Source organism: Schistocerca americana, chromosome X (genome assembly GCF_021461395.2).
Source record: "Schistocerca americana isolate TAMUIC-IGC-003095 chromosome X, iqSchAmer2.1, whole genome shotgun sequence".
In the NCBI taxonomy this organism is placed as follows: Eukaryota; Metazoa; Arthropoda; class Insecta; order Orthoptera; family Acrididae; genus Schistocerca; species Schistocerca americana.
Window position 1 is genome coordinate 551,552,386 of NC_060130.1, and position 12,698 is coordinate 551,565,083.

Consider the following 12,698-nt stretch of genomic DNA (forward strand, 5'->3'; position numbering starts at 1 on the left):
GAACCATATGATGTGTCGTTCATCACTCAGAGTCTTACGCTGAAATTCTTCCACTGGAATACAATATTATTCCCCTCCACTTCTTCCTCGTGTTGAACATGAAAGTAAACTTCAAGAAGTAGAAAGGTGTTAGAAGGACACCGTAACTATACATCCAGTATACTATTCGACACATGGTATACCCGGCCAAGTATCATATGGATGCCAATGGGCACGCTGTTTGGTAGCAGTAACGCAGACTGCTGCATGATAAAATATGTGTTGTGCAGGTGTGTTGGCTGCTGATGTTGGTGGGCGTGGCGGCAACGGCGATGGCGGCGTCGCTGCCTGAGGACCCCGCGTCGTGGGAGCCGGAGCCAGACGAGGGCCCGCGCACGCGGCGCTCGGGGTCCGGCTCCGGAGGAATACTCAGCTACATCAAGGAAAAAGTTTCCGGCAAAATCGCGCAGATTGCGTCCGCTTCCTCGTCCTCCGGCGGCGACCACGAGCCGCCACCAGAATACGGGCCGCCGGTCGTAAGTAGCGGAATGTTCCTTCTACGGCTGACTTTTTTTAACACAAAAATTAAATTTAGCAACTTTATCATACAACCAATTTCACAGTATTTGATCATCGGACATTACAGACACAACATTATTGCACTTATGCGTTTAAAAGCAATTTTTTTGTCAGCAGGAGTAAAGGACAGCCAACAGAGTCGGCATGTAACTACTAACATGGTATATTATTCTAAGTGATTGCCGACTCGGCATGTAGCTGTAAACATCGACTGTTATTCTAAGTGATTGTTTTACTGATATGACAAGCCTTTGATTCTAGGGGCCTTAATTTTTACATACACTATGTGATCAAAAGTATCCGGACACCTGGTTGAAAATGACTTACAAGTTCGTGACGCCCTCCATCCGTAATGCTGGAACTCAGTATGGTGTTGGCCCACCCTTAGCCTTGATGACTGCTTCCACTCCCGTACGCATACGTTCTATCAGGTGCTGGAAGGTTTTTGGGAATGGCAGCCTATTCTTCAGGGAGTGCTACACTGAGGAGAGGTACCGGTGTCGGTCGGTGAGGCCTGGCACGAAGTCGGCTATCCCAAGCATCCTAAAGATGTTCTATTGGATTCTTGTCAGGACGCTGTGCAGGCAGAAATCTCGCTTGGACACGTATGACACAAGTGACATCCAATCACTTGATCACGTTCGAAGTCCGTGAGTTCCACGGAGCGCCCCATTCTGCTCTCTCACGATGTCTAATGACTACTGAGGTCGCTGATATGGAGTACTTGGCAGTAGGTGGCAGCAAAATGCACTTAACATAAAAAATTATGTTGATGGGGGTGTCCGGATACTTTTGATCACTTAGTGTATGAATATACAGGTGGTTGACGATAAATGTCATGTGGAGACAGCTTTTACTGAGTGACTTACTAATGCGAAGTTGTCAGCTCTTCTGAAGAAGACGCGTTTAGATCCGTCGAGACCGTGGTCATGATCATTTGAAAACAACCATTTCTTGCAACTGGTTAGCTGTACTTTATACCAGCTGTTTTGTAACCGTTGCTGTAGTGCCGCCGTGAGAAAAATAGTGCAGTTTTTTGTTCTTAGTATTGAGTTAGTCTTTCACATACATGGGTAAAGATGTATCATTCTGTATCTGACAGTAATCATTAACCAAAAATTTCGACAATTTTTTCAAGTTATCTTTTAAGTTACTGCAGTTTTTCAAAAGTTTTCCAATGTGTGTTTCTGTAGGGCCTGCAAAACACCCATTCACGACTCCTCTAACCTTCCCATTGCACTCAAGTTATTCTCTAACGACAAATTCACTAAGGGAATACCATACGGACCATTAAAACTGCAACACCAGGAGGTATAACAACTAATGAAATTTTACTTATTCTGCATTTACACTATAGTAGGAAGAATCTACATTTTCTCCCTTCCCCAGTCCATTCGCGAATGGCGCATGGGAATGTACTCGTATTTTTGCGGAATTTCAGCAGTAAAGCTCCCCATGATGCCCGACGCCTCCCTTGTAGCGTCTGAAACTGGAGTTTGTTGAGAATCTCCGTAATGCTCTAAGCCGGCTAAAAGATCCATTGACGAAACGAGCCGCTCTTCGTTGGATATTTTCTATCTCTCGTATTAATGAGGCCTAGTAAGGTTCCCAGGCTGATGAGTCATACCCAAGAATCGGTCGAGCAAGTGTTTTGTAAGCCACTTCTTTCGTGGATGAATTACACTTCCTTAAGATTCTTCCTATGAGTCTCGGCTAGCGCCAGCTTTTCCTACTGTTTGTTTTATGTTGTCATTCCACATTAAGTCACTCCGGATGGTTACTTCTACGTATTTAATGGCACTTAACCGCTTTCAGCTATTTGTTACCAATGGTGTAATCTCACAATAGCGCTCTTCTTCGTCTATTTATGAACAGTATCTTACTTTTATCTACACGCAGGGTCAACTGCCAATCCGTGCTCCAGTAGTCAATCTTGTGCAGGTATTCGTGCAGTCTGATACACTCTTCTGGCGTTGCTACCTTCTTATAGACGACTGCATCATCTCATCATCTGCGAACAGCCTCATAGATATCCCGACGTTATCCACCAACTCAGTTAGCTATATTGGAAATAGTAGCGGTCCCGTCATGTTTGCTTGGGATACACCTGAAATTACCTTTACACAGGCGCCATGCGCAGGAACTCAGCGCACCTTTTTCTGCGATAAGGCCACCAGCTGAAATCCCTCTTGTCGCCGCGCTCGACCCCTTGGGATTACAGCTCTCATGTCCTCCCCTCTACCTAGTTCATTTGTCTTGTGCTGTTCATCTCTGTGAAGATGGGTCCTTTGTATGTCAGTGTCTCCATGCGACTGTCTGCTTCAAATCCCTGCACATAAAATCACAAGCAGAATTACCAACCATGCCTCTTAATACTTCATGCATTTATACATATCATGAACCAAACTGTTCAATAAAATTATCTGTTTGTTCCTCCTAAGTTATCTTTACACACAAGCAGTTATTATTATTAATTATTTCATGATACAGGTTTCACCACTTGCCTTTCGCGGGCAAGTGCTCTACCATATTTCTTTTTTTTTTTTTAATCTCATTTTTGTTGTGTGTTTTTTCTTTTTTCCGTTCGTTGCATCTGTTCGTCGCAGACGACGCAAGACACCCGTTTCAGTTCGTCGTTGATCTATTAACTCAGTATTTTTTATTACGGACGTCAGCTAACCCTCTGACCGAACACGCTGAGTTAACGTGCCGGCTACCATCTGAGCTACCCAAGCACGACTCACGCCCCGTCCTTACAGCTTTACTTCTGCCAGTATCTCATCTCCTACCTTCCAAACTTCACAGAAGCTCTCCTGCGAACCTTGCAGAACTAGCACTCCTGAAAGAAACGATATTGCGGAGCGCAGCGGAGCAAGAAGCATAATATTCATCAAAATCTTTAACTTTACGAAAAAACTACTGAAACTGCTCATTTCACATAATGTATTTACCTCTGATCATGACTTTCACGAAAATCTAAATTTACAATAAATATTCTCCTAGTAATCCTACATTGACTCACTCACTCTCTAATAGATTACTGATTAAACAATTCTGTTCAGCAACTGTTATTAGTACTCCATCACTTTCTAAGTCTCATGCAAACACATCTTCTCCATGCTCCTATCTTACATAGTTGTTATAGTTGCATGGTTGGGTTTGGTTGGGTTGTTGTGGGGGAAGTCATCGGTCTCATTGGATTATGGAAGGTTCAAATGGCTCTGAGCACTATGGGACTCAACTGCGGAGGTCATTAGTCCCCTAGAACTTAGAACTAGTTAAACCTAACTAACCTAAGGACATCACAAACATCCATGCCCGAGGCAGGATTCGAACCTGCGACCGTAGCGGTCTTGCGGTTCCAGACTGCAGCGCCTTTAACCGCACGGCCACTTCGGCCGGCCGGATTATGGAAGGACGAGGAAGGAAATCGGTCGTGCCTTTTCAAAGGAACTAAACCGGCATGTGCCTGGAGCAATTTAGGGCAATCACGGAAAACCTAAATCATGATCACCGTACGCGGAATTAAACCGTCGTCCGCCCGAATGCGAGTCCTGTGGTTGCATTGTCTCATGATCAACTGTCTGATCCTTATGTTCATTTACATACATGTATCGTAAATGTAATGTCATGCTTCCAAACTCTCTTATCATTATTTAAATTTATGACAGGCATCTTAAATCTAATCTCACGTTATCAAATGGCCCCAGTCATGCTTCATGCGCCGCTATGCGCTCCAATTATCGTTATCATCCAACAAAAGGAAATACGTAAGTACTGGTATCACTCTCGATTCCACATCATCTCTGGTCTTCCTTCATTTATACATCGTCTACTACCAACCTTTTCGTCCCACGTTTCCTCATTTCCTGCTCCTAGACTATCCTTTCATTTCATTCGACGCCAAATTAGCCTTCCAATTGTACATCATGTTGCTGCCTCTGAAGCATAAAATTTCTGAGGTACCTTGCGTCTTCATATCCTACTCCTTTCGATAGCTCCTCAGTTTTACCTCTCATTAATATTTAAAACACTTTATTTATCTTTACTTCACACGTTATTCACAATTGCAAAAGAAAATTTTAAGTCGTAAAAAACTGTTATGCCTACCCTAGACTTCCCCCACGTGTTTCTGTTATTCACCTTACTACCTTTGATGTATATTGTCTTCAGTTATTTTCCGTATTGAATGTTTGCCAAAAATTTTCATATTTTTCCTCATGATTTATCTTTCATAGTTTTTCATGATTTTTATCAGATTTCCTCCTTGCTCATCACACTATCTTATTATGCTATTGTACAATGTCTGCGTTGACAATCCACGATGTGCAATGTTCCTTCACACATGCATGCATGGTACAGATAATTGCACACATACTCTGCCTGATGGATTTCTGACCATGCTGGAAGTAACGAAAAATCTAACTGTTCATTCCAAGCCTATGGATGCAGATTACTGCTGTTATCTCTAAGTACTTGAATCTTAGAAAGTGATTGTAATAGAACGAACCGTCGTTTGATGACTTCGTTACACTGCTTATCAGTGATCAAGGATTGATACACGATGCACCCAGTGCATGAGTCTGCTCTATTCTTTGATTGATCAATGAACGAGGCAACTTAGTTGCTACAGAGTAGTTAAGAAATGAGTGTGCGCTGCAGTACACCTCAGCTCCTCATTCCTCTATTCCTGATATTCAGTAACTTTCACTTCGAAATTGCCTATCTCTTCCTTTATTATTTCCTATTGTTGTTTATGTCTTTGATTTATACTCTGCTGCCATTACTTAAATCTCAATAACTCCTGCACCTCCACTGTTTCAGAGACTGGTACGGCCACAAAACAACAGATCCATTATGTTCATTTCTTATAGTTTCCCTCGTCATCTTGTGGCTGTTAATTTTCATCTGTTCCGTGGCCCCACATTGTTTCTGCTCGATTACCACTAGTGTATTATGCACAACTTCTTCTAACCCTCGTTTCTGCTTGCACCGTGTGGTTATCCTTTTCCTCTTTCCATCGCTCTGCTTCGTTGATTGCATGACCGGAAACTGCTTCAACCTAAGCCCGATTTCAGCCAACCTTTCCTCCTGCCTGTCACTCTTGTCTCTTTATCTTGTGCTTTCTGTTTCTCATATCGTTCCCTTGCCTTCTTCTTCTGCTTCTGTTATCTCTCTTTGGATTCCCTCATCACCTGTACAAAAATCCACGTATATTTTCATCCACATTCTCTTCCCTAACAACAGCAGTCGATGTACTTAGCTGACTCACTTGAGCATTATCACCTGATACATGATCTACTCTCTCATCTCCCCACATATACACAGATTCCGACATTACATTGACCACTTCCTCTCTGGCTCCTTCTGCACTCTCGTTATGTTCATTCTCCATCACTGCGTCTCAATGTGCCTGTTCCCTTCCTCAATGTATTCTCTCCTTCCCCCCGGTATCTGACCTACTTCTCTGACAGCTACCGAATTATTTTCTCCATCCTCCACCTGTGCATGCACTATCTCAATAATCTTTTCAACCTCTGGTCTACTCTTACTCTGACCTATCGTCCTGATCTGCTGAAAATTGCCCTCGCTGATTTTTTTGCCTAATCTCTTGTCGAACCTGCTTACTTTCCTCTGATGTATAGCGAGTGAATCGCTAACGCCCTTATAGACACAATAAATACAGAAACAAAGCAAAGAGTGGACGAAGCTTCCAAGCTGAAATAAAAATGCAAATTATTAAATGTTCTGCAAATTATTATTAGTAGTTATACAAACTATTCCGCTTCAAAATTCTTTAAATAATCATAATATTTTCTAAAAAGCTACTCATCCATACCATCTACCGCAGTCATCGGAATTTGCCGCATCTACGTAGCATAGAAAATTTCTGACTACAATCCAGGGCACCCAAACATCCTAATTAAAACTATCCTAGAAGGAAAAGCCAGTATCAATGTGAGTATATCCCTGGGCTGACAAAGTAAAATTTATATTGCTGCCTGATACTCGGGACTTACTGCTGCAGAGAGCTCTCATGAACCTAGTGGTTACCAGTTGTTTTACAAGAGGTAGTAAAGAAAAGTTTTGCTTTCTGGCACTAGACGGGCTAATCGGGCCCAACTGACCATCCTCTAGCAATGGCATCACTGGATGTGGTATGAAGGGGCACCTGGCTAACACACTACTGCCCTGGCCATTGCCGCGTTTCTGGACGTTAGAACCAGTAGTAATCGTTCGAACAGCTCCCCAGATAGCCTCACGAAACGGAGTGCACCCTGTACAAGTCCACAAACCGAGGATAAACCTTTGCCAGTACCTGGAATCAAACCTGTGTCCCCTGAATGCCAGTCATCCGTGCTGACCACTCAGCTATACAGGCGAACTGTCACACCTGAGGAAGCACATCTAAATCCCTGCTTGACAAGCAATGAATATTTAAGGAAATGGCTGCAACAACTAAGTTACGGTGGTACGTTCACTAGTACAATATTTAAGGTGGGCGCACAATCTACTAAATGAAAATCAATGATCCAACAATATTAATTTATTTATAAAAACAGCAGAAAAACAAAGTTGCAAACATGAAGAAACGCACCTAAATCCCCACTTGACAATTAATATATAATTAAAGAAATGGCTGTAACTGTTAAGTTATGGTGGTGGGTTTGTTAGTACAATATTTGAACTGGTCACACTATTTACTAAATGAAAATCAATGACCCAACAATATCAATTTATTTATAAAAACACCAGAAAAACACAGTCGTCAAAAGTGCTAAACAAGCTTGGAAAAACTAACTGTATTGAACCCTCTAATACAGGAAATGAAACAGCAGTAATAACAAATTACACATTACCTAACATTCATCTGAAGTATGAGGAAAGACCATGGTGATTATGGTTAAGTAAATGAATACGGTTATCTCCCTCATTACTCTATCACACGTACTCGCTTGACTTTAACTGCCAAAATCAGTGATTACTCGACTCAAACAATTCAAGGAGAATAGGTCAAAAGATAATTAAGTAGAAGCCTAAGCTCTGTGTTTCTCGCAAACGCATATTACTGGTAATCTAATCCCCCCCTCCACAATGCATGAGCGAGATCTAACCGTCCTAACCCTTGTAACTGACTGAGAACTTCGAATTGCACCCTATTCTCACCATAGCAGGTTCAATGATTGCGGCTGCTTATGACCCGATGCTGCTACAACTCATCCCATCACTTCGTTTGCGAGTAGCATATGCAAATTGGCTGTTATCCTGGTATGTCTCCACAAACTATTGTCGCTGATAGCCTGATACCACTACACCGCCCAGTGCAGTATCAAGGCAAGCTGTTGCTCACCAAAAGCTTCCTAATCCAAAATACGATCAACTGCTCTCTAGAAACCAGACTGTACTCTAAGACATCTCGCTGTGAAATAAGAAAGACTCGCTCTGCATGGCTCGCCGCCTGTGCTCAGAGTAGCGCGTTCTTTCAACCATTACGGTCAATAAAGAGGCATTCGCTAGCCGCTGCTCCCAGTCAAAAGAAATGATAATAATATTTAACTCCCAGCAGCGTAGTCAGCACAGTAGAGCCAATGGAACATGCTCCCACCTGAAGAAGATGAGCCCCTAGAATCAACTCACCACCACAAGGATGAAAGTAAAACCCAAACATAATACTGTAAGTGCCCTAAGCTTTCACGAGACTGTGGAAAAGATGTTATCTGTCCTGACACTCACAGGAGCATTCCTAACGGTCACGCTTTTTACAGAACAAAGTTCTCCGGCGTCCCTTCGCCCGGCTAAGCGCCACTGAAAGATCATTTTCATTACTCCGAGGGTCTCTATACGTTGTTCAGTCCCTTTTAAAGAAAAGTCTTCAGGATATGGCCTGTATGATACAGGTTGGAGCCACAGTACCGTAGTAGGGGCCCGGCCAGGCTTCAGGTGCATCCCAGGCCCACGCGCTCAGCCTTCTAGATTCCCAAAAGGGAATCCCAATGTAAATTCCTCTCTTTCCACCAGTATGGGAGTTTTTATAAATTTATTTACACGATATACAAATCAATTGTCTCGTGACGACTTGAGTAAATGAAAATTTCTAGGGCTGCCAGCTATGTCAGATGGTTAAAATCCTACTAGATTTCAATCGAATATTCATTGGTCATTGTCATCTAGTAACTGACGGGATGTAATATCTAGTAACTGATGGGATTAGAACGTGCTGGTAACACTGATATCTAGGTTTATGACCATTGAAGGAGCAATACTCATAATATCTGAAAGCAATCCCCCCCCCTGACTAGAAAGCACCATAAAGCTAGTAATTATCCAGCAACTACAGCTAACACTGATAATATTTTGATGATAAGGAGAAAACTTTATAAGAACCATTTGGTAAGGTGGAAAGGCCAATGTGTAATTCCCTCAAAAGTTCAGGTAGGTGCCTTAGTGTAGCAAATATTTGCAAACAGGACTCTTACAGGTGATAAAATCAAAGGAATATCTATGATACTCAAAATCAGAAAACAGCTATTGCTGTCAAGATGAATCACAGTTGGTATTATTTTGACAAAACTAATCCATTTTTAACTATGAGTAACTTTGTCATAGTTATCATTTACAGAGTTAATTCATAACCTACCCTTAACTATTTGTTTCAAAACAATCACCGTCTTTTCAAAACGTAGCCTGCTAATATCTAAAAATAGACAATAATGTGCCCATGCAATCTCAGGCTCAATTTCCTGTGTGTTTATTAATTTGAGACAAACAAATCTTTGCAAAACTGACTTTTGCTTGAGCGTCTTAGTGTGTTTCTTTGTCAAGCAATACCTAGCGAAATAACGTAGTGGTTAGCACACTGGACTCGCATTAAGAGGGACGATGGTTCAGATCTTCTCCGAACATTGAGATATAGGCTTTCTGTGATTTCCCTAAATCGCTGAAGGCAAATTCCGGAATGGATCCTTTGGAAGGGCACGGCCGATTTCCTTACTCATCCGTCCTTACTCTTAGTTTGTGTAACGTCTATGATAACCTCGTTGTCGACTGGACGTTTAACACAAATCTTTCTGCCTTCTTCAATCAAACAGTCCATGGTCACTGTGCTGGCATCTAACGACTTTAGCAGCTTGGTTTTAACCTGAGCATGTGGAATGGAATCTATGTGTATGTGTATAAGTGGTGACCACACTGGGTCAAATCATGTGTTTAACAGCCCTGATATTGACAGACCATCTGCATATGTAGTCATGAGAAGTGTATTGAATGACTTTCCGGCAGAAACTGAAATGCTATACAACAGACATCACAGTAGAATCAAGTGTGTCTCTAACTTACCTCTCTCCTCTGTAATTCTCTACAATTAGGTCTCAGCAGGTTCTTACGTTTGGTTGACCAATCTGATTTCTTTGTTTTGCCGGTTAAATTATTTGTTAGGTACTTGTCGTTTTCTTGAATGACACTCTGTTTTCCCAACCTAACAACACATTCTGTTCAACAATGCCAGAGTGATGCTTCATTTGCCAATATTATTCCCAAATCCACGCTCTGTTTGACTGAAACTCTTCTAAATTCTCTGTAGTTACAACTGTTGCCTGTCGATTGACCATTATCATCTCTGAACTGCAGAACGATCAAGCGGAGGTGCCTTCTTTTGGTACTATAAAGCGGGGCTCACCTGGTGAGATTCTATGAGCTGCTCTTGTACTAATATAGTACACACTCAGCCTCAAGGAAAGACTGTCATGTACCTCTCCAGTCAGAAATTGGGGTTAACTGTTCTGTGGCTAGCTATGTTTGCAAGTTGTGTTTCTGTGGCACTTGGGAACACCGAATCTGTTGATTATCAGGCTTACGTCCGTTAATCCGGTGAGAATTTTTGATCCATTTCCTATACACCAGTTGATTTTAGAATGTAATACTCAACGCGATGAATTATAATTGCAAGTTAGCGTACAGAAAAGGACGCTTAAGAGACGTGTAGTTGATATTGATTTCTCCCAAATTATTATCACGAAAAGAATACATAACAATTAAAGAGTTTTATCTTTACTGTTTACTGCTACATTTTCTACATCTACAGCTATATATATACTCCGCTAGCCACCAGGCGGTGTGTAGTGGAGGGCACTATTCGCGCCAAAGTCATATTTTCCCCCCTCTTCCACTGGCGCACCGCGCGAGGGAAAAACGACTGTCTGAACGCCTCAATACGAGCTCTAATTTCCCTTATCTTTGAATGGTAATCACTGCGCGGTATGAAAGTTGGTGGTAATAATATATGCTCTACATCCTCGGTGAAGATCGGATTTGGGAATTTAGTGAGCAGCTCCTTCCGTTTAGCGCGTCGTCTATCTGCAGGTGTGTCCCACTTCAAACTTTCTATCAGATTTGTAACTATCTTACTATGGTTAAATGTACCAGTCACGAATCTTGCCGCTCTTCTTTCAACCTTCTCAATCTCTTGAATCAGACCCAATTGGTAAAGGTCCAATAAAGACGAACACTAATCTAATACAGGACGAACTAAAGTACTGTAAGCAGTTTCCTTTGTTCAAGGACTGCATCGCTTCAGGATTCTACCAATAAACCGCTATCTAGAGTTCGCCTTACCCTTTACTTGTGTAATCTGATCGTTCCAAATGTTCAGATATGTGTGAATTTCTAAGGGACCAAACTGCTGAGGTCATCGACCCTAGACTTACACACTACTTAAATTAACTTATACTCATTTATGCTAAGAACAAGACATACACCCAGGGAGGACTCCAACCTCCGGCCGGAGGGGCCGCGCAGTCAGTGACATGGCGCCTCTAACCGCGCGGCCACTCCGCGCGGCTCTGATCGTTCTATTTGAGATTATTTCGAATTGTATAACCCAGATACTTGACGCATGTTACCGCTTACAAAGACTGGTTATTTTGTACTCGTACATTAATGAGGATTTTCGCTTTGTTATACACAGTAGGTTACACTTACTAATATTGAGAGATAACTGCCAGTCATTCCACCACGCATTTATTTTCTGCAAATCCTCATTGATTTGTTCACAGCTTTAGTGTGATATTACTGTCCTGTAGACTACAGCATCATCGGCAAACAGTCTAATGCCGCTGTCAATACCATCAACCAGATCGTTTATGTACATCGTAAACAGCAGAGGGCCTATTACGCTGCCCTGGAGCACACCTGCTGTTACGCTTGTTTCTGTTGATGTCTCCCCATTCAGGACGACATACTGCTCTCTGTCTGTTAGAAAACATTCTATCCAACCGCATATGTCATCGGATAGGCAGTAAGCGAGCACTTTTTGGAGCAAGCGACAGTGCGGAACTCAATCGAACGCCTTTCGAAAGTCGAGGAATATGGCTCAACCTGGGAGCCGGTATCTTGAGTCTGTTGTATATCATGCACAAAGAGGGTCAGCTGTGTCTCGTATGACCGCTGTTTCCTAAAACCGTGTTTGTTTCTGCAGATGAGCTTCTAGAAAGGTCATTATATCTGAACACAAAATATGTTCCGTGACTCTACAACAAATCTATGTGAGTGAAATTGGCCGGTAAATATGTGCATCCGATTTTCTACCCTTTTTATACATTGCTATGACCTGGGCACTCTTCCAGTCTTGTGGAACTTTCCGCTTTTCCAATGATCTCTGATAATTGACGGATAAGAATGGTGCTATATTTGTAGCATAGTCAACAAAAAATCTTACGGGAATACCGTCTGCGCCAGATTCCTTCCTGGCGTCTAATAATCTTAAATGTTTTACCGTCCCAGATTCACTAAAGGGGGAACGGTGCTGCAGTCCTCTACCCTAAACGAGTTTTTGAAAGCTAGGTTTAGAATTTCGGCCTTCTGTTTATCATCATCCGTTACATTACCCGTACTGTCAGGAAAAAAAGGTATTGATTTATTTGTAGCGTTAACAGATTTTACGTACGACCAAAAATTTTTGGGGTTATTTTTAGAATCTGCAGATAAAATATAGCTTTCGAATTCTGTAAAAGAATTTCTCATTGACCTTTTGACAGCTGCTTTCATTTCGCATAATTTCTGTTTGTCAGCGAGGGAGTGACTACGTTTGATACGACTGTGCAAAATTCTCTGCTTTCTAAGCAACTTCCTAATATGTTTGTTGA

The 12,698-nt window shown here is 42.0% G+C and overlaps 1 protein-coding gene across 1 annotated transcript in view; it reads left to right on the plus strand.

The window, feature by feature from the left end:
• LOC124556149 overlaps positions 1–12,698 on the plus strand; it is a gene marked incomplete at its 3' end in the record, with an annotated part of 33,881 nt that overhangs the window by 15,922 nt on the left and 5,261 nt on the right. Inside the window, exon 2 of the mRNA XM_047130162.1 lies at positions 270–515. Coding sequence (XP_046986118.1) covers positions 270–515 — 246 coding nt within the window. The remainder of the gene's footprint in view (positions 1–269; positions 516–12,698) is intronic.